Source organism: Cucumis sativus, chromosome 6 (assembly GCF_000004075.3).
Source record: "Cucumis sativus cultivar 9930 chromosome 6, Cucumber_9930_V3, whole genome shotgun sequence".
NCBI classification, from domain to species: domain Eukaryota; kingdom Viridiplantae; phylum Streptophyta; class Magnoliopsida; order Cucurbitales; family Cucurbitaceae; genus Cucumis; species Cucumis sativus.
This window is the reverse complement of record NC_026660.2, coordinates 10,956,636-10,977,080: the sequence shown is the minus strand read 5'-3', so window position 1 is coordinate 10,977,080 and position 20,445 is coordinate 10,956,636. Positions and strand designations below refer to the sequence as shown.

Here is a 20,445-nt window from a genome sequence, read left to right as displayed (position 1 = left end):
TAAGGAACAAAAGATAAAGCTTTGGATTAGATCCTTTACACTTAAACCCATGTCTTCTTCTTCCTTTCTTCTCTCCATTTGGATAACATAACATAATGAAACATCAAATTTCAGTTTCATTTTTGTCTTTTCATACACAGATTTTGCCTAGCTGGCTTCGTCTTTTCATGTCCCCTTCTTGCTCTTTCACTTTTTTCTTTTCCCTATTTAAACCTTAGTTGGAAATGATATCAAACCAAAGTATAGTTTTCTTTTTTCTGTTCTGGCATTTGAGATGGAAATGGAAGTTGAAAGTGATGATTTGTTGTTTGCTGAGCTTACTAGAAGGATTTCGCTTCTCATTATGGACGACGATGAGCTTCCCATCGCTCATACGGTTAGTTTTACCACTAAGCACTCCTCAAATTCAAATAATTTAACACAAAATTTTAAATTTTATGGAAAAGCAGTTTGATTGGATATATTTACCATTGTAAAATACCTTTGAAGTTTTAGAGACCACACTCTTGTAACTTGACATACTATTAATATAATGTTTCAGAACTTTACTAGAACAGTGCATCAACTTCGACCTAGGGAATTACCATTGATGATGGATTACGAGAATGGGTTCGTAAGGGAGAGCAAAGGCACTGGAGTTTTCATTCCAGCACGGTTGCCGCCACGAAAGAGGAAACAGAAGAATGTCACTGCTGGTTATAGAATTAAATCAGAAAACAAGAGGCTCAATGGTCAACCATCTCCAACATATTATTGCAAGCCCAAATAGGGTTAAGCTCATCATTTCTCATTATTTCAAGTTTTAATTCTACATTAACATTTGATTATTTAATAAATCTGTGTGTGATAGTGACATGTTGGTAATGTCACTTACAAAATACAGCTATGTATGTAGAATTTTAGATGGTCTACTTTCTCTTCCTCAAAGAATAAAAGATAATAAAACAAGGTTTTTGATTTTGATGTGTTAAGCAAAATATCTGCTAATGTTTTCTAAAAGTGTCCACAGTATCCTACAACATCTTTCACTTAGATTGATATGCAAATTGATTCTGTATCAAGATTAATTTTAACAATGTTTATGAGAGAAAGTAAACCATAGTAAAAATTTCAACTTGAAAAAACAGGTTAAAAAATATCTATATATAAATAAAATCAGGTAAAAAGAAACTCATGGAGTTCAGTTTAGATAGTTCAATTTAAATAATAATAACTAAAACAGAAACACCAAATGATTGGTTTTTGGTTTGGTGTGGGATTGAGATCTATATTCACTCCAACTACAACCAATTGTGCACTCTAACATGAAATGAGTTTGGATACTTCAAAAGAAAATATGATTGAAAGAGGCAGGAGTACAAGAATTTGCAAGAGATTTGAAGTGAAATAGCCACTCATTTGTAACAAATAAAACCTTTCAAACACATTTGTACACATTCCTAATGTGAATTTGGATAGCATATGACCTTCATGTTACTCTTTAACAAGAAAGAACATGATATGCACAATAGACAATCAAAATAAACATAAAAATTGGAGTTATCTATATCTCCATGTTTGTCCAAGTAACGGTTGCTCAGAGTGAGTTTTGACTTAGATCTCTTCTCATTTCCTTTTATAGATTGGGTAAAATCAAATACATTTATCTCCTATTTTAAAAATATGAAAAGCTCTATATATAAAAAAAAAAACATTCTCATATATAAAACTAAATTTTCTTTGACCCTTTCTAACTCTTTTGGGAAATGAAAGTTAGACTTTGGTAATAAACTTAGCAAAAATGTATTCATTTCTACCTTAAACTTCGAGTTCATACATAGATAAATATTACAATTTTATTTTTCAGTAAAATTTCTTTTTTAAGGAAAAAAACACTTAAATAATTGTTATTACCAAAATGAACATAGTCAAAGTACTTGTATTCAATAGTGATAATAATTGGACCCATACCTGATACATTTGGGCTTCTATTATGGGCTGGCCTAGTTCTCATATGGGCTTAGCATGTAGTCCAATAATCCACCAACTAAAGCCCAAATGAAGATTCTGAGTTCGCTACGCCATTTCCTTCCAATTCTTCCGGCCAAATCTCTCGATCATCAACCAATTTCACAGCCACCAATTAGCAATTTTCAATTTGACACTTGACGATCTTGTATCAGCTACGCTTATCCATGGCGTCCGCAATTCTGAAGCGAGTCAGCGCCTCCGCAATGAGCTCGCTGGTTGAATCTATACGAATCGGAGCTTCATCGCGAAACTTTGCAGCGGTGGCGGTCGGGACTGACATCGTCTCCGCCGCACCGGACGTTTCTCTCCAGAAGGCTCGGAGCTGGGATGAAGGTGTCTCCTCCAAGTTCTCGACCACTCCGCTTAAAGAAATTTTCAAGGTCTGTTTTTCGATTCTTCGTGTATTTCTATCTCTTGTTCTATCCTGAGGTTGATTGTGTTAATATTGGCTGTTCATAAAATAGAAGACGTTAAAAGCCACATTTGAGCTTAAATTTTATGTTCTATGTTTACATTGAATGATGCTTTTAGTCGAGTTATTCTTATCTTATTGATTCATTCGTCATGATATTTCAGGGCAAGAAGGTCGTTATCTTTGGGCTTCCTGTAAGTCAATCTATCTAGTCTTTTACTAATGTATAAATATACGCTATGGAAATCATGAATTCTTTAGCAAATAGTTGCCGATTTATATGTCTTCATATCTTTTTCTCGTATTGTGTTCTTTGTTCTGGACAAGAACTTTCATGATCAATGGCTTCATCCATTAGTGAAATGAGGATTTATTTAGGGATCAGAAACGGTGTTCCGTGGTTTACCATTCATTTTTGACCTCTAAAAAGATTGATCAGACACTAAGGAAGAATAATTGTTAAACCAGAGAAGATATGATCTTTATTTTGTACTTGGTAGAGAATTCTAGAATTTAAAGAGTTATCAACATTAGGCTATTCATTGCGATAAAATTTAAATCCCGTGGATCTTTATTCTAGTTTTAATCAGTTGTTGGAGTTACCCTATGGGACTTTGGTAGCTCATTTATTTTCTTCGATAACTTAGAATTGACTTTCTATCTGGAAAATTTAAAATATGGAAACAAGCTGCTTGTTGTATTATCAACATTTAGCACTTTTGAAGTATGACGTTAAAGGTTTTTGTTAGTATAACATTTAGCATTTTTGAAGTATAACGTTAAAGGTTTTTGTCATATAGTTCGATCTTTGATGAACATGGAGTAGATATAGCTGCTATTTCTCTGGGTTTGTCACTGTTAAATAAGTTAATTATATGTTGCAGATTTTAAAGTTGTTATACAAATTTCCAGGGTGCATATACAGGAGTTTGTTCTCAGCAGCACGTTCCTAGTTACAAGAATAAAATTGATGAGTTAAAGGCGAAAGGAATTGATTCTGTTATTTGTGTGTCTGTTAATGATCCATATACTCTCAATGGCTGGGCTGAGAAAATTCAAGCCAAAGATGCTGTAAGCTTCCTTGACCAAATTTATTTAAAAACTGCATAATGTTTTTTAGGCTGTGTGTTGCTATATACTTAATTAGTTTGCATCTGATGGCTAAATTAGTTATTTGTATGTAAGAACTATTTTCCTTTCTAACTATAACGGCCTATTCTGATTTGCGTCACTTATTCCTGTAATTATCCTCTATATTGCAATATAGATTCAATTTTTTGGGGACTTCGATGGGAAATTTCACAAAAGCTTGGAACTGGATAAAGATCTTTCTGTTGCTTTGCTCGGTCCTCGTTCTGAAAGGTATGATCAATCTTGTCTTTGACATACCAAGAAATTTCTGGATTTTGATTATTCAAGCCTTGTTAGTATCGTTTGTTTTTTTTTTTTAATTAAGTCTATAAACACTCCTTCCATCACTAAATTTCTTTGTTATCTACTTTTATCAATGTTTCGATTAAATCGAGCGAAGTTTTGAAAACTAAAACAAAAAAAAGGTTTTTTAAGCTTGTTTTTGTTTCTTAACTGTGACTAAGAATTCAGATACAAATTATTATAAAAAAAATTGAGAGAAAATAACCTTAATTTTTAAATTCAAAAAATAAAAGACAAAATGTTTAACTAATGAAGTCTTAATTTTAGTTTTGAGTCTTTGAGAATTAAGCTTACGAATGTAGAGTCATTTTGTTTTATTATCTAATTGTAAGGAGGTTTTCATAATTTGAGCTAAGTTTTGACAACTAGAAAAAGGTTATTTTTTATATGGGTCCAAGTAGGTAGACATTTGTATACTATTTGACATTGTTCTTATTTGTTAGATGGTCAGCATATGTTGTCGATGGAAAGGTTAAGGCTCTTAACGTAGAGGAAGCTCCATCTGACTTTAAGGTTACTGGGGCAGATGTCATTTTGAATCAAATTTAGAGTCAGTTTCCAACACAAGCTCTTGGGTTCCGAATAAGACCATGCATGTAAATGGGTTATGTATTCCAGAGGTTTTCGTTCCTTTTTGGTTGTTCTTTTGCTGAAGTAAATCCCAAGTGACAATTGCTTGGATCCTTGCCTTTAACTTATTGTTCTTCATAAATTAAATGGTTCCAACTTGGATTTAGAAACTCAGATAATTCTTTGTTCGAACAAGGACTTCTGGATTCGAATATGATCCCTAAACCCTAAACTCTAACCATAGAATAATTTTGAAAGTTTTAGGTTTGAACTGATTGATAACGTGAAATGTCAGTATCAAGGTGAGTGAATTTCTCTATCAATTCATTGGGATATAATAGGAAACCTTTACTAAAAGTTTTTTGATATGTACTCTAGTACTGTACTGAAGTTAAGGTGCTGGGTGGATTTCAATTTTTTAATTTTAAGTTCAACTACTGCAGCATTGAGGTGATTGGAATCCAACTTTTTGGAATAGTAATTAATTTGTAAACATTTATTCACTGAGAATTTCAACCTTTTCTTTAGAGGTGCAAATTGGGGGTAAGCTCTTGTTAGAATTTAAGAATTTCAACTTACAAACTTATGTTATAGGCAAAATCGTCATTCAAACCTTGGATGCTAAAAATAGAGGTCGAATATTTTGTGACATTGTTCAAAATTATTGACCATTATTATAGATCATTTCAATTTCTTGTAAAATCAAATGGCTTCTAAGTTGCGAATTTCATATACACTCTCTTCATTGTTCTCACTTGTACGGTTTGTGTTTGGTTGGAAAACTTAGTTAAAATAACTAAACTTTTAATGAATTGGGTTGGTTCCTTGAATCAAACCAACTTCAACACAATTATATTTTTTCCTTGATATACATTTACATATTTTACATATAGTTGTGAAATTTTTCCTAATATAAATTAAAATTAAGTTATTAATCTTAATTTAATATATAGAAATAATTACATAAATTTTTACCTATTAATATTTTACTTATTTTTAGAATAAAAAAATAAATAAATAATTCGAGTAAACGAAGCCAACTCAACTCAAATGTTTTATGGTAGAGTTGGGTTGAGTTCATTATTTAATAAAGGTTATATGAATTGAAAAAAATTACAACTCGAATAATTGAGTTGAATTTTAAAATGGTTTCAACTCATCCCAAACCAAGAATGGGAATAAGAATAAACATTTGTTTGTTTTCATCTTTGCTCTCAATTTACATTTCTTTTCTCTAGCGAGTGTGTATACTATTTTTTGAAGACTATGTTGCTTGTAATATTGAAATTTATACTTGCAGAATAAATTACAATGGGGTATTTTAAACTTAGGATACTAAATTTGATTATATAATTTCAAGAGTTCTTCAAACTTACCTTTTCCATTCAACCTATTTCATTAAACACCATCTTTTTCCAGCTCATAAGATTGGAGGAAACACTTTTTCAAAGGTTGTAACCTCTACCCAATAAGAAAAAAAGAATTTATTCCTTCACATCATCCAAAACCGAAGTCCTAAAGCATAAGCTTTACTTATTTTTGTGTCTGTTCCTTTGAACACATTCCATATCAATCCATAACTTAATGTAAATTCATTTTTCCTATAATTTTTTTTATTTCTTATCTTTTAAAATCCTTAACCATTAGTTAAAACGATGTCTCACATCATAATCTCCATGAGTGAGCATATATGATTGTGGATCCTGTTCAAAACACATTCATCCATAATTACTGTTGTCCAACAAAAGTATGTACTATTACAACAATCAATAAGATTTATAAGGTTGATTTCAACACAGTCATATATCGACATAAATTATGAATTTCGATGGATATGAAAATTTACATTTTTTTTTAAGAAATGATTTGTTTTAACAAACTTAAGTATTTATTATTTATACCCTCTCTATGTATGCATTAGTGATACTTAGTTGCTTATTTATTATGTTTCTTGGAAAAGCATTCTGAACATCAATTGCAAAACCATGGAAATGTAAAGAGATCAAGTGTCCCTTAAAAAAAGACTCTCAAACCATGAGATCAATTATAATTTTTAAGTTACAAAATTGGCAAGGAAATTGACTTGATGGCTTAAAAAAAATGCAGTTTTTGGTATTTTGTTTCCACCATAACCCAAAATTCCCTTTGACATTACACTTAGGTTGGCTTCACAAGATAATTCAGAATAGAAACCATCATCCTTTGTTATGCTCTTCTCCCTTCAAAAGAAGCATTTATGCCAATGAGTTTTAAGAAACTCGCCTACATAGAAATTGTGTATCATGGAAACAGATCATCATGATCGTTAAACAAAGAAAAATATATATATATATATCGAATTACACCTTTTTGATTAGTAGATTTATCGAAAGAAGGAAATGCAGGACGCAAACCAACAAGGATGTTGGCTAAGTTGTAACACGTCGCTTGCCGCAGTGTGCATTCTGCTGAGTTGAGTTGATAAGATGTTCAACTAGATGAGTCCAATCCTAACATCCAAATTTTCAATCCCCTCTCTGCCAAATAGATGAATGATAATCAATAAAGACATTGAACACATAAATTGTGGAATGATTTAAGCAAAAATTCTTGTACAAAGTTAGGTATAGTTTGACACTAGTTTGTGGAAAATCATCAAACGATGTAAAGTGAAATACCTGAGCTAAAGAAACTTTGACGGAGCTTGGAACGGTTGGGGAAACTTGTGAAGGTGAACCAGTACATATTCTATTAATTTTAACTGAACCGTCAGTGACAGCACTCTCTTGCACTACGTTCTTTCCTTTCAAGGAATTTGATGTACCCCCACTGCAGCTGAAGAAGGAAACGGAACCAGTATTCCTTTTTGAAGTCAAATCTAGGCGATCGATCATTCGAGCAACGCCAGCAATCCCAGCACTAACTTCACGCTTTACTCCCTTGCTTAGCTCCTTGACGGAGCTGTTACGAGCAAGCAGTTTCTCCTTAATACCTTGAGTGCTTCGCAAGATTGACTCCTTGTACCTGTACACGTGCAGATTTTTAAATTTTGGTATGCAATTTAGAATTGAAGATGTGACATGCAGAAAGAAACTAATTTAACAGAACCAAACACCATTACACTTACTTTGCAGAAGTAGCAGACCATTTGGATTTGATGGAATCTTGGAAAGAGAGCCCCTCAGATTGGTTTGTTTTCTGTTGACTACCTGACGGTGTATCAGGTAGTAAAATTACACTGTACAAAAAGAAAAGGTTGATGCATGTTAGATGGTAAAACAAACGAAAGAAATGCTCGTTTTGAAGCTTGAGGGTGTCTTGAGAATTTAAGGTTGCAATCAAGGAAGAAAGAATTTCTCTATAGAGTACTAGAAGGCACCTCTCTTGTACAAGAAACCAACTTAAAATTTAAGTCAAGTATGGTTGGTGTTAAGAAAGAGCAAAGCATGCAGTAGATAAGTTAGTCCAGGGATGTAATGTACCTAGGGGAGATTTTATTAATTCCAGTTCGGCCAACCGATGGCATTGGAGAACTGGGAGATGGTGAATCACTATTAGGTGAAGTTAGAGTTGCATCTTGAAATCGTGGTGACATTGGAACCTCTGGACATGCAGAGGAAACTTGTGAAGGCCCAACTCCAAAATGTCTTTGCCTCTCCCTTCTCTGAACATACCGAGCTCTGCTAGCTGCAGCAGCAAGATGCTGCATAATCAGGTCATCAAAGTCGGAGTCATCCGAGTGCACAGAGTCCTGAAGGAATCAATTTTGCTGCTTAATAATGGCTGATCTTTGTTGAAGCAATAATTAAGGATAAGGAAGAAAGATAGATTGTCGGATTTATTAGAACTACTCACATGATCAAAATCAAAGTTTTCGTGGAAATGCAAAGAAGTAGATGCAGCAGAAGACAAGCCTCTCGACTTCAAAAGCCTTTCACTAGCCATAGCTGCTAGAAGCTCCTGACTGTAGAATAGTTGAATTAGCACGGATTTGATTAGAAAGATTGTGTCATTTTCATTAAGTAGATTGATTGAGAGATATAGAGTGAGGCACAAGAATTGGGAGGACAATGTGAAAGGAATTAAACTTTCTGTGACAAAGTTACATACCCAACAGGATCCTTCAACACTAGCAACTGGCAACAGATTGGGCACTCATCGCTTCTTTGAGACCTAAAAAATCAATGCCCAAAAGGTAAGACTTGCATCACAGCCTGTTTTCGAAGATCGAATAAAAAAGAAAAAACTTCAAGAAGCCTACCAATCAAGAATACATTGGAGATGATATTCATGCTTGCAACTGGTAATCTGAAATTCAAACAATGGTTAAAGTTAATGCAAACATAAAAGCCAAATAAAACACCTAGAATGGACCAGCAACATCTTTGACACAAAACCCGTTTATTAAGAGGGAGCGAAGAAATATGATCGTTCGCTTGGACCCAATCTCAGTCTCATTCATCTACTTACAGATTTTGTATCAAATTTAAACATCTAAATTATGACAAATAAGTTATTAAATCAAACCATGCACAATAAATCATATTGTGTCGCTATACAAACAAAGTGGTTTGTCAGAAAACAAAAAAGAATCCCATAACACTAGTTGAAAAACCATCATCAGAAATCTACTCACCTACATTCTATAGTAGCACTTCATCAATTCATCCTAATAAATGAGAAATCACAAAACCCTTTTTTCAAGGCATGAATGAATGTTAGTGAAGAAACTAATTCGCTCGAGTAAAAATAAGGGCTGGCCCAAGTCTAGCAAGAGATGATTTTCATTGGTTCTACGAAGGGTAGAAAATCATCCTGTAAATCTCCTATTGAAGGTTATATATAAATTACTCAATGAGGAATTCAAATAAGATCAGGCAAATAAAATGAAGACCCATTTGCATAGAATAAAACATAAACCAAATGGGTACACTTCTTCACAATTTTCTCCAAAAAACACAGAAGGGCCTCCTCCTTCCATTCTCAGGTGATCATAACGCTTCAAAAGGAAAAAAAAAAAAAAAAAAAAAAAAAAAAAAAAAACCCTGTTCCAGTTTCAAGATGCAGAACGGGGTAAGGAAACACGATCTCCGAATAGAAGAAACTGAATGTTCCTTCAGAACACACAAACAGCCAAAACACGCAAACCCCATTAGAAGTATTGAACAAAATTACAATCATCAGTGGAAAAAGAGGAAGTTTAAGTGATGAACTTACAGTGGCAGGATCATCGGAGGTAAATGGGTCGAGACAAATACAGCAAACATCATCAAAATCATCATCAGAAGCAGCAGCAGAAGCTGAAACAGCATTGGGATTCAGAGAGACAAAAGAAGAAGATGAAGTGAAATTGGCCATGAAGTGTAGACAAAATCAAAAGGAAGAAGAAAGGAATGAATTTAGAAGAAGGGGAAGTGGGGAAACTGAAACCTAGAAATGTGTAGAGAAAGAGAGAGAGAAAGAGAATGGTCAAACTCAAAGAAGAGAGTTTATGGGAAGATGAGGAAAAATCTGAAGAACTTTGCAGCAAACTAAACCGATTCACACGGTTTTTTTTAGTGGAAGAATCAGTCTGCTCTCAAAAACTCCCCTTTTCCCCCTAACTTTTATTGTACAAAGTTTAATCTAATTGGGTTAGTTTTATTTTCCTAATTTCTAACTTTACTCCTTAAACTTTGCTTAAATAGTAAGTTATGAATTTTATTTTCAAATTTCAATATAACAAATTTGTTAAAATATTTATTAATATAGTAAAATTTCATAACATTGATTAGAAATTTTTATAAAAACTTTAGTTATAAGCAATGTTCATATATTTTGAGCTTTTGCTTTTGCTCTTTCTCTCTTTTTTTACATTTTCTACTAAATTGTCGAAATATTTAAATACCAATACATTATTATATGTTCTTATATGAATGAATATATTGTTGATAAGTTTCACCAATCATCCATTTATTATGATTTGTACAAAACTTTTTCTTTCGTTCCTTTGTCCTCTGTTTGACCATTACAAATTTGACTAATTATTTGTAGATTCTAAATAAATGATTATACTTTATTAACCTTTACCCACTTGTTATCAATTGTAAAATTAAATAAATTAGTGAATAATAATTTCTTTTCCTTTTTATTTTAATAAGTAATATAGCATTCCATTATGTTTTATATAAATAATATCAATTGCGTCTTCTAATTTGTCCATTTTCATACACTATTTTAATGATATATAAAATTTTATTATCACTTTCTCTTACAATAGTTTAACGTTGTTTATGTTTGTTGATAACTTTTAGGGCGTGAAGTGAATATTCTTAGACTATCACAATATTTTAAAATCTTTTGGAGTTTTAAATTAGACATCTAATAATAATGTAAGTATTTTTCTTTCTAATTTTGATTTTTACTTTTAAATCTATGTGTGTGTATATATATATATAAAATTATATTTTCAAAACTTTAGACATAAATTAAAAGAATGTATAAGATGATGAGAGTCACGTATTTGGATTTAGAATAAAAAAGAAATCACATGTGAAAAAAACACCCAACCAAATATGGACACGTTTTGAACATAAATAAATGAAAAGGAAAGATGAATGGTGTTGGGAGAATCGTGACCGTTGAATCTTGAAGTAATGTGGAACATCGATATCAATGGCAGAATAAAAGTTGTAAAGTTTGAACAAAGATGGGACCAATTATTGTGTTGGCCAAGACTTTATATTCCTCTTTTTCTTATTGACTTAATACCAAATAACAAGTGGATCCTAACCCTAACAAAACTCCCCGACAAAGCGAAGAGGTGAGTAAAGTTGTTCGTGATTTTACAATTTTGACTTTTTTCAATGCTATTGATATGGAAATAGTGTTTTGATTAGTAAGTTTGAATAACTTTGTGTTAGAATGTTTTGAATTCAAGTTGTGTTTGTATTTATGTTATTTACAATTTGATTCTAGGGTGAACTTTTTAACGTCGGTCGTGTTTTTTTCTCTCTAACTGTGGATGTAGTAGCTAACATACTTCTAATGTGCACAAATCTACATATTAATTTACGTTTTCTTACTTTATTTGATTTTCGATTTCATGAAACTCATTAAAGTCGTTATTAAAAGAAAAATGGAGAGTATACAAAAGTTTGATATAGTACCAAAGCAATGAAAGAAAGGAGGAGATGGGTTTTAAGTTGTGTTACAATTCAAAAGTTATACAAATACAAAATACTATACATAATGATATAAAGTTAGAATGTAAAATTTGGGCCCATCATTCTCACTCCCTCGCCTTTACATCTAAGTATTTGAAATGTTTAGATGCTTTTTTTTTCGATACACATACTCTCATCATCATTTGCACTTCCTTTTACCTTTTCTTTCCTAAAAAAGAAGTTAGTTTCTTTCTTAAATTTGAGTTTATAAACTTCATTTTCACATCTGCTTTGTCATATCCTTTCTTTGGATGTTTTGAAGAACCAAAAGGAATTTTATAAACTAACAAGTATAGATTTTGTTTTTTTTAAAAAAAATTGACTAATAATTTAACCATTTTCACTTGAGAAAATGAAAATCAAAGTTGAAAATTGAATTAAAAATGAGTTAAAAAGAATACCCCTTATTATTAGCTGAAAAAAAATCTTTAAAATTTGTTTAAAAAATAGCCTTAAACTTTAAATAAGTCAAAGAATATCATTATTGTTTATATGGACATCAACCACTAATATCGTCTTACCTCTTTATTTTCCATCATTTTCTATCTTTCCTTCTTCAATACCCTCTTACTCTCTTTTCTTTTTCTTTTTTTTTTTTTTTGTTAACTTTGACACTTGTTTACATAAACTAAATGAAGATATAAAATTGCACATTTTAATTCAACTATATGTAATAAGGGAAGGATAATTATAATTATAATGAGCAATAATTTTAGGGATAATAACTAAGGATACAGTAATATTTTAAAAAGATTGTAAATATACTAATCATTTGAATCTAATAGTTATATTTAGTTGCATGTGTTCCTAATAAAGATAAAAATAAAACACAAATAATTGTGCAAATAATAATTGTGTGTATTAATAACAAAGTACTATTTTAGTTTTTAAAATTTGAGTAAGAATTATGTTAAAGATATATATATAATTTTAAGAAACAGGAACTAAAAACAAAAACAGAACCAAAATTTTATTAAGCATCACAAAAGTAGAAGACTCCAGTCCTATTCTGATAGATAATAATGTTACATTTACACATGGAAAGTGCCCTCTTCCACTACTAACATCTTCTTTATCATAAATACTTTTCATTCAGCCCAAAAAAAGGAACGAATGAAGAAATTCTAAATCACAAACCCATCTTTAATAACTGAGTTCCTTAGTATAATGGTAATTCCTGAGCGGATGTAAAACCCTTCTGAAGACCTATCTGCCTCTTGAACCCCCTGCATTTCAATATCCTCCAAGTTAGATCAAAAGTCATATCGTTTCTACTTTGATACCATATTCAATCATCTTTTTCAAATAAATACTCTTTATTGACTTCTCCAGTTCGAACTTAAGAGTGACCTTAATACCAAAACACTTGTTGCCTTCTAGTTTAGGAGCCTTAAGGCAGGTTCAAGTGCTCCTGCGTATAGGAAAGCGCAGCAAAGCTCCGACTTCCCTTTCTTTTTTAAAGAAAAAGCAAATACACTATATTAAACTATCACACGGAATCTAAAAGTTTAAGCTAGTAGGTTATGGACTACATTGAATGTAATTGTTTTTATTGATACTTTAAAACTCCAAAAAAGTGCATGTTGATTACCACTATTGCTCATGTTGGTACACTCTCGTTCAATTGTGGATTTGAAAATTTACAGAAAGCTAGACCAAGTGAATGCTAACATTAATTGAAGATCAAACAACATTATTCAAGTTCGAAAAGAAAAACCTCATATTTTGATTCCATGTTCTATTACCCATCTAACTTAACATAAAGCATTTTCCAGTACTAGAATCATCCTACTATTTAAAACTAAATTAATCATAAGTAGCACAATTGTTTTTTCTGTGGTTCTTTCAAGATGCAGGGTAAGAAGATTTTTTCACAATATAGCTATCTAGAGATGAAACAAAATGTTTTCATGCAAACGGGCTAACAGTATGTACCTCTGAATTAGCAAGAACAACATTTTTCCCTATTCTGGCATTTTTGTCAATGATGCAGTCCCTGCTCATCGTGAATATGTAAAGTGGTTAATAAGAACAAGAGCGTAGCAACTAGAAATAAATTTAAAGGAGACATTTTGGAGTGTGTTACTTGATTTTTGTATTTTCTCCAATTCCAATTGGCACTCTTCCCTCAGCTAGAAGTGCAGCGACTTCCCCTTCAGTTTCATAGAAGTCAGCTCCAAGCATCACTGTGTCCTGCCTCCACACACTCATATTTTAGTTCCTTTTTTTTTTTTTGCCAAATCAATACACATTCATTGTCAACCAGTGAAACATAGTGACATGATTACATAAAAAGGTACATGAGATGGGATCGTATTTACTTCGCAGTAAGAAATTGCAATTGTCAAAGTAAATGTTAACTAGAAAAATATGTTTTTGCAATACAAATTGAAACGTTCAGACTTCTTATAGAGTGAGAGTGAGAGTAAGATGTAGAGAGACCTTGAGGTGAACGTTAGAGTTTATGCGAGATCGAATACCAACGACACTGTGATCTATGAAACTGTTAGTCAAGAAACATCCATGAGATATGATTGAATCAACAATCTGCACGGAAATTTGAAGATATGGAACAGAAGTTAGTCAAGTTGAATGAAGTTTGAGAGACACGACCATACTTTCTTGATATTTGGAAGTAGAAAAAAAAATTCTAAATTACTAAGTACCATTTAGTTCTCAACTGCTAACCTTGCAATTGTCAATCTTCGTTGGTGGTAGATTTCTTCTTGAAGTGTAGATTGGTTTTGTTTCGTCATAGAAGCTAAATCTTGGTGGCTGAAAAACATAAATTAATTTCACCTTGTTTTAAAGTTTTGTTTTTGTTTTAGAAATTTGAACAAGAATTCAAATATTTCTCTATGAAATGATAACTATGATAAGGAGATTGGGAGAAAATGATCGTAAGTTTCTAAAACAAAAGATTAAAACCAAGTTTGATAGGTTTTCGAATGGGGTCAATTGTTTGTTTCCTTTCATCTTCAGAACCTTGCTTGAATTCATTAACATGATTTCTTAGATAGCAAATTTATTTGAAAGGCATCCTTTTAGTATTAAGTTCATACCTGCTCTGTCAGCGCAAGATTTGCCTCAAAGAAGGATCTAATAGTCCCTATGTCTTCCCAATAATCATTAAATAAATATGCCTGCAAAAAATGTATATTCACAACACATTTTAAGCAGAGGAATAATATAATGGCAGTAGTCTACAACCAAACTATACATTCAACTTCTAAGTTCTAGTGCTGCATACCTTAAAACAATAAAAATTAGAAAGCAAGCAACGACACGTGTATGTTGAAATCTCACATCAAAAAGATAATACACGGGTTACTCTTCTCATAACCAACTGCTTTTGAGTTTAAACCTCATGCTTATCTAAAACATAACACGAGCAAAAGCATTGAAAAATCTCTAATAAGGCCTACCTTCATCAAGAATTCTCTTGCTGAGAAAGGGATTATCTCTGATCCAAAGTCATTCGCAGTTGGGAAGCGCCATCTGACGCAAACAATTTCTGGCATTTAGAATCCCACATCCCATGTTTTAAATTAATATATAAACCAAAAAACATGCTAAGTCAGTTATTCTTCATTCATGGTTGATACCTCAAAATGTTTAGAAGTATCTCCTTTTTGAAGATATAAACTCCCATGGAAGCTATGTACGGCTTTCTCAATGCCTCATCCTTTGACAGTCCTAAAACTGTTGTGTCCACTTCCTATATATAATGTTAATAACAATTTACCATATATTTTAGTTTCTGAACTAGTAAAAAGCCCAGTCATACTATTGTACACTACTGTTTTTATTATGTTTTTACCATCGCCTTCAGGTCTTTCCCTCTAGGCTTTTCACTGAATGAAATAACCCTTCCGCTATTGTCGATCTTCATTAGCCCAAAATCCGACGCTCGACTTCATTGTAAAAAAGATATAAGGCATACACATATTGTAAAAATGAATGATGATTAAATAATCAATCATAGTATTATATATTACAATTGAAGATCAAGGTACCAACCTGAATGTAAAGAACTAATGTGATTCCAGCATACCTGTCATCTATTGGGATACAAGAAAGAGTGATGTCTGCACCACTCTGCCGGTGATTCTGTCGATGATCGGGACAAAAATTCAATATTCAAGAAAAGATCTTGGGAAAAAAAACATTGAATAACTCAAACTAATTTCTTTTCTTACTTGAACAAAGTCCATGTAGTCCATTCGATACAAGTGATCCCCAGAAAGAATCAACACATCTTCAATGTCCTTGCTTCTTGCATCCTGCAGTAAAATGAACCAACTCTTTCAGATATTGTAATTCTTTTCTTTCTCCATTGATGAACTGCATCAAATGTTATAATCAATATCCTTAATATGAGCTCACCAAAAAAAAAAAAAAAGCTGATTTTATGACTCTACATTCATTTTACAGGTTTTTCCATGAAATTTTAGGCAGACGTTTAATTTCTCATAGAATTTTAGACAGACATTTAATATCAATTTCATATCTAGGAACTTTAAAACTCACATTATATGAGTTTTCTTAATGTCCTATTGAAAGTGTGAGATGACAACATAACTTAATTAGTTTATAAATTAATATAAATACATTATTTATATTTAATAAATTTCAACCAATATTTTTTATAGTTAATTTTTTGTGCTATTTTAGTATAAACTATTATTGTTAATTATTAATATTCTAATTAATTTAATTTGGCTTAGTTAAAATGTATTCTTTTATTTATTTTTTATTTATTTTATTATTTCATTGACCAAGGAATTAATTAACATAATAACAAATTATTTTATGTTAAATTTAATTCATCCCTTAGCCTTTAGTTAAGTAGTTATTTAGTTTTATTTTTACAAATTATTGAATTGAAAACAAATATTTAACTTTAAGACATTAATTATCTTGTCCATCCAAATACATACTTTAATCATCTCATACATCTAAATTTCAGATATTTAATATCTATATCAATGAAAACCAAAAAGTCCTAAAAGCTATTTTTTAGTCCTTGAATCCATCATCGAGAAAAGTGTCTAGATGACACATGAAAAATGTCCAATAACAGTAATTATAATGACACAAATTATCGATATAGCTTTCTCTATGAAAATTTATTATATTCGATAGAAAATAGCTTAGTATTAGTATTGAAACTATTAATAAAATATAATTTAACTTTCTTACTTGATGGTTTTTTTTTTTCAAAGACTATTCTCCCATTATTTATTAACTTGATGTAAGTTGGATTTTATTTAACGTGAGATCTTGAAAAACTTTCCACTTGTATTCAACTTTAAAATTGTATAAAAGTTATTTTAGTTGAACATATATGACTTGTACGCATTATCAATTTCAAGTCATGTAGAATATTAAAATTGTGTAGACACGTTCCATTTTATTTTAAAAGAATAATATAGAAATCTATTTAATAATTTAAATATTATTTTGAATTAACATTTTGATATTTTCATCCCTTGCTAAAAAGTACAATTTAATTGAACTTTTTTTCGCTAAAATGAAGACATGGATATAAGTGTAACCGAAACATTGTAATTAAGGATGGTTTTTATTGTTATTTCAAAAATTTTAAACTAATTAACACTCAAATTTTAAAATGGTTTCAAAATTATCTAACTCTTATGTGACTTTAACTTCTAACAACGGATGTTGGAGAAATTAATGGAACAATAATAACTTCAATAAAAAAGGGTAAAAAATCAATTTTTTCCCCATAAACTCTTTTCAAGTTAGAAGTTTTATTTTAATTTAGGATGAGTTTCAAAATTTTATAATTTTACTTTTTCATATTTTGATTTTAGTTTTTACTTTTAGATTTCGAGAATTTTTAAAAATAACAATTTTTACAAAATATTTACCGTATATAACAAATTTTATCACTAATAGTCATTGATATTCTACAATAATAAAATATTATATGAATAAAATTTTAAAATTTTATTCTATTTTACAAATATTTTAATTTATTTTGCTATTAAAAAAAAAATGTTCCTTTACGTTCTTTATTTTTAACTTCAATTTTTCATTAAATATATATTCATTAGTTTCACTATCTGTTAATTAATTTGAAATAATAATTAAAAACAAAAAAAACTTTAAATTTGGTTTTAATAAGGACTAAAAATAGTAAAAAAATTTAGTTATGATTTTTTTAAAAATTCATTTAAATTTAACTAATAGACACGGACAATTAAAAAAAATATTGAAAATTTTGATATTAAAAATATAAATGTTGACATTTAGAACCAAATTTAAACTAAAATTTAGTAATAAGACGTTCAACGTTTTAAATGATAAACTATTTTTTTTTTCAAATATAGCAAAAGTTTATAATTTACCACCAATTCAACTAATTTTTAAATGTTTCTACAAGGTTTGTCATCCTCATTTACAATAAGTTTCTATATTTTAAAAGAATTCAAAATGTGAAAAATCCCATTTATGATCTGCTCACCAAACATCTCAATTTTAAATTATTAACTAGTTAACCATTTAATGCAAAAACCATAAAAGAAACCGCAAGTGTTCATTGAGAAAGACAATCGTCAGCTTCCCAGGCTTCAAGCAAATCATGGGAATGTTCTCCACACTATTCCAAGTGATCCTTATTATTTCTATTGGACGTGTTAATGGCTGTATCTGTAATCAAAACATTGGGGTCTATGAGCTCAAGAAAGGAAACTTTTCTGTGAAATTCACCAACTACGGTGCCTCTATTATTTCCATTGTTGTTCCAGACAAATATGGAAATCTTGATGATATCGTTCTTGGGTTTGACACAACACAGGATTATGTTAGACGAAGAGGCAACTTCGGCGCCATTGTTGGACGAGTTGCCAACAGAATAAGCAATGCTCAATTCATCCTAAATGGAACCCTATACAGATTAGAACCAAACGATGGGAACAACACCATTCACGGTGGCTCCAGAGGCTTCAGCCATGTAATTTGGGAAGTAAACACAAAAAGTACACAAGATCCTAATCCTCAGATTCATTTTACTTACAGAAGTTTCAATGGAGAAGAAGGATTTCCTGGAGATTTAATCGCTACAGTTAGTTACTATCTTCTCTCAGAAACACAATTAGCTGTTGAAATGAAAGCTATTGCTCTGGATCAACCAACTCCTGTGAACCTAGCACAGCATGCCTATTGGAATCTAGGTGGGCACAACAGTGAAGACATTCTCTCTCACCAGATCCAAATTTTTGGATCCCGAATCACTCCCGTTGATACCCATATGATTCCTACAGGTGAAATCATGCCGGTTCAAGGAACGCCGTACGATTTTCTGACACCCAAAATCATCGGTGATAATATGAAGAAATTACCAAATGGGTTTGATATTTACTATGTGTTAGATGGATTGAAGGGGAGAGAAAATAGGAAAGCTGCTACTCTACGAGAGAGGAAGTCCGGACGAGTACTGGAATTGTGGACTAACGCCGATGGATTGCAGTTTTACACAGGTAATTGGCTTAGGAATTTGACTGGAAAAGGAGGTTTTGTGTATGAAGCTCATGCGGGGCTTTGTATGGAGACTCAAGGATTTCCTGATGCCGTCAACCACCCTAATTTCCCTTCACATATTGTGACGAAAGAAAGCCCTTATGAACATTCTATGTTGTTTAAGTTTTCAACTGAGTAACTTAACAAAGATGACAATAAATTTGATAATGCTCTGGTTTTGATGAATCTAATCTAATGATTGTTTCTCTCAAATTTACCCTAAGCTTATGCATTTGTTAATTTGAGCGACTTAACGAAGAAAGTGATTTCTGATTTCTAAATACCTCAAAAAGCCAATGGAACTGTCGTACGGCATCGGCAGTCCCCTGAAACCACCGCTTCCCGGCCTCTCCTGGAGTTTGAGTAGCTGCTAGAACCTGCAGCGAGATAATGAGAATCTCGTCGGAATCTTTCATCTCTATATTTGAAAATCCAAAACAATGAATCGAAATGAAGAATGAAGAAATTACCTCAACGAAACCATCTCCTAAGGTGACTCCGCTACCGAAATTGTAAGCGCGAGCGAGATGCCTATTGAGCGATGCGGAATTGAACTGTGTGAGAATGTAAACCTTGTTGATTCCACTGTTTATGCAATTGCTCATCGGCACATCAATCAGTCTGTAAGCCCCACCGATCGGAACCTGCAATTAATGTAAAAATGAAGATAAGACAAACAAATCCGATAAGAACAGAGATTCAGAAAGAGGCAATAATCCGATAATCACCGCCGGTTTTGCTCTCTGTTTAGTGAGCGGGAACAAACGAGTACCCGCTCCTCCTCCAAGTATAACCGCCACCACCGTTCTCGAGTCACGTTTTTCCATGTTCAATCCTCTCAACTGTATACGACATTGAACCACATCGTTAAATGAAGATATTGCTGAACAAAACTTGAAAGGAGACTTGCATTATTGCATTAGCTTTACCTTGGATTCAGCTGCTATATCGGCAATAAGAGAAGAGATACAAAGTTTCCGTTTGAGATTTGGAATGTAATTAATATTTTGTTTCCTCTGTTGAAATGTGAGCTTCTTCCCCATGAATTCTCCATTACAGAACCTCACCTGTAGCATGTTGGAGTTGGTGACTTTATGCAATGCCATTGCAGTGTGCAAGTGGGCAGCGGCAGAGGCTACCATTAATATGGTTGAATGTTTGATCAATGAAGAAGAAGAAGAAGAAGAAGAAGAAGAAGAAGAAGAAGAAGAAGAAGAAGAAGATTGAGAATGGAAGTGTTTTGATTGGATATATAGATAGCAATGGAGGTTTTGTATTTTGGTTGTATGT

The 20,445-nt window shown here is 31.7% G+C and overlaps 4 protein-coding genes across 4 annotated transcripts; 2 read left to right on the top strand and 2 right to left on the bottom strand.

The window, feature by feature from the left end:
* The first annotated feature begins 37 nt into the window (after positions 1–37).
* On the top strand, positions 38–963 carry LOC101220151. Its single transcript, XM_004149218.3, has 2 exons — positions 38–376; positions 542–963. Exons 1-2 carry the CDS (start codon positions 275–277, stop codon positions 767–769), a joined length of 330 nt encoding a protein of 109 aa, XP_004149266.1. The 5' UTR covers positions 38–274; the 3' UTR covers positions 770–963.
* Positions 964–2,063: 1,100 nt separating this feature from the next.
* Positions 2,064–4,664, top strand: LOC101219915 (peroxiredoxin-2F, mitochondrial). Its single transcript, XM_004149217.3, has 5 exons — positions 2,064–2,390; positions 2,587–2,616; positions 3,335–3,493; positions 3,690–3,784; positions 4,300–4,664. The coding sequence occupies exons 1-5, from the start codon at positions 2,175–2,177 to the stop codon at positions 4,403–4,405; spliced, it is 606 nt and encodes a 201-aa protein (XP_004149265.1). The 5' UTR covers positions 2,064–2,174; the 3' UTR covers positions 4,406–4,664.
* Positions 4,665–6,435: 1,771 nt separating this feature from the next.
* On the bottom strand, positions 6,436–9,997 carry LOC101219674 (E3 ubiquitin-protein ligase RHF1A). Its single transcript, XM_004149216.3, has 8 exons — positions 9,623–9,997; positions 8,667–8,713; positions 8,516–8,578; positions 8,261–8,369; positions 7,888–8,156; positions 7,533–7,643; positions 7,084–7,429; positions 6,436–6,942 (listed from the first exon to the last, which is right to left on the bottom strand). The coding sequence occupies exons 1-8, from the start codon at positions 9,761–9,763 to the stop codon at positions 6,931–6,933; spliced, it is 1,098 nt and encodes a 365-aa protein (XP_004149264.1). The 5' UTR covers positions 9,764–9,997; the 3' UTR covers positions 6,436–6,930.
* Positions 9,998–12,555: 2,558 nt separating this feature from the next.
* Positions 12,556–20,445, bottom strand: LOC101204159 (glucose-1-phosphate adenylyltransferase large subunit 3, chloroplastic/amyloplastic). Its single transcript, XM_031886527.1, has 15 exons — positions 20,085–20,445; positions 19,884–19,997; positions 19,626–19,799; positions 19,440–19,532; positions 15,810–15,893; positions 15,665–15,720; positions 15,431–15,524; positions 15,216–15,328; positions 15,036–15,108; positions 14,673–14,753; positions 14,299–14,385; positions 14,053–14,157; positions 13,697–13,803; positions 13,546–13,606; positions 12,556–12,836 (listed from the first exon to the last, which is right to left on the bottom strand). Exons 1-15 carry the CDS (start codon positions 20,295–20,297, stop codon positions 12,735–12,737), a joined length of 1,557 nt encoding a protein of 518 aa, XP_031742387.1. The 5' UTR covers positions 20,298–20,445; the 3' UTR covers positions 12,556–12,734.

What these genes read in the sequence shown, in the direction of transcription:
- LOC101219674 (XM_004149216.3), bottom strand. Translation starts at nt 9,763, where the DNA reads ATGGCCAATTTCACTTCATCTTCTTCTTTTGTCTCTCTGAATCCCAAT. An exon ending in ATTAATAAAATCTCCCCTAG is followed by an intron (nt 7,644 to 7,887) that starts GTACATTACATC and finishes CTTTTTGTACAG; the next exon opens with TGTAATTTTACTACCTGATA. An exon ending in TGGTCTGCTACTTCTGCAAA is followed by an intron (nt 7,430 to 7,532) that starts GTAAGTGTAATG and finishes GCACGTGTACAG; the next exon opens with GTACAAGGAGTCAATCTTGC.
- LOC101204159 (XM_031886527.1), bottom strand. Translation starts at nt 20,297, where the DNA reads ATGGTAGCCTCTGCCGCTGCCCACTTGCACACTGCAATGGCATTGCAT. An exon ending in ATACTTCTAAACATTTTGAG is followed by an intron (nt 15,109 to 15,215) that starts GTATCAACCATG and finishes TGTTTGCGTCAG; the next exon opens with ATGGCGCTTCCCAACTGCGA. An exon ending in CGAAGATTGACAATTGCAAG is followed by an intron (nt 14,158 to 14,298) that starts GTTAGCAGTTGA and finishes ATTTCCGTGCAG; the next exon opens with ATTGTTGATTCAATCATATC.
- LOC101219915 (XM_004149217.3), top strand. Translation starts at nt 2,175, where the DNA reads ATGGCGTCCGCAATTCTGAAGCGAGTCAGCGCCTCCGCAATGAGCTCG. An exon ending in CGCTTAAAGAAATTTTCAAG is followed by an intron (nt 2,391 to 2,586) that starts GTCTGTTTTTCG and finishes ATGATATTTCAG; the next exon opens with GGCAAGAAGGTCGTTATCTT. An exon ending in AAATTCAAGCCAAAGATGCT is followed by an intron (nt 3,494 to 3,689) that starts GTAAGCTTCCTT and finishes ATTGCAATATAG; the next exon opens with ATTCAATTTTTTGGGGACTT.
- LOC101220151 (XM_004149218.3), top strand. Translation starts at nt 275, where the DNA reads ATGGAAATGGAAGTTGAAAGTGATGATTTGTTGTTTGCTGAGCTTACT. An exon ending in AGCTTCCCATCGCTCATACG is followed by an intron (nt 377 to 541) that starts GTTAGTTTTACC and finishes ATAATGTTTCAG; the next exon opens with AACTTTACTAGAACAGTGCA.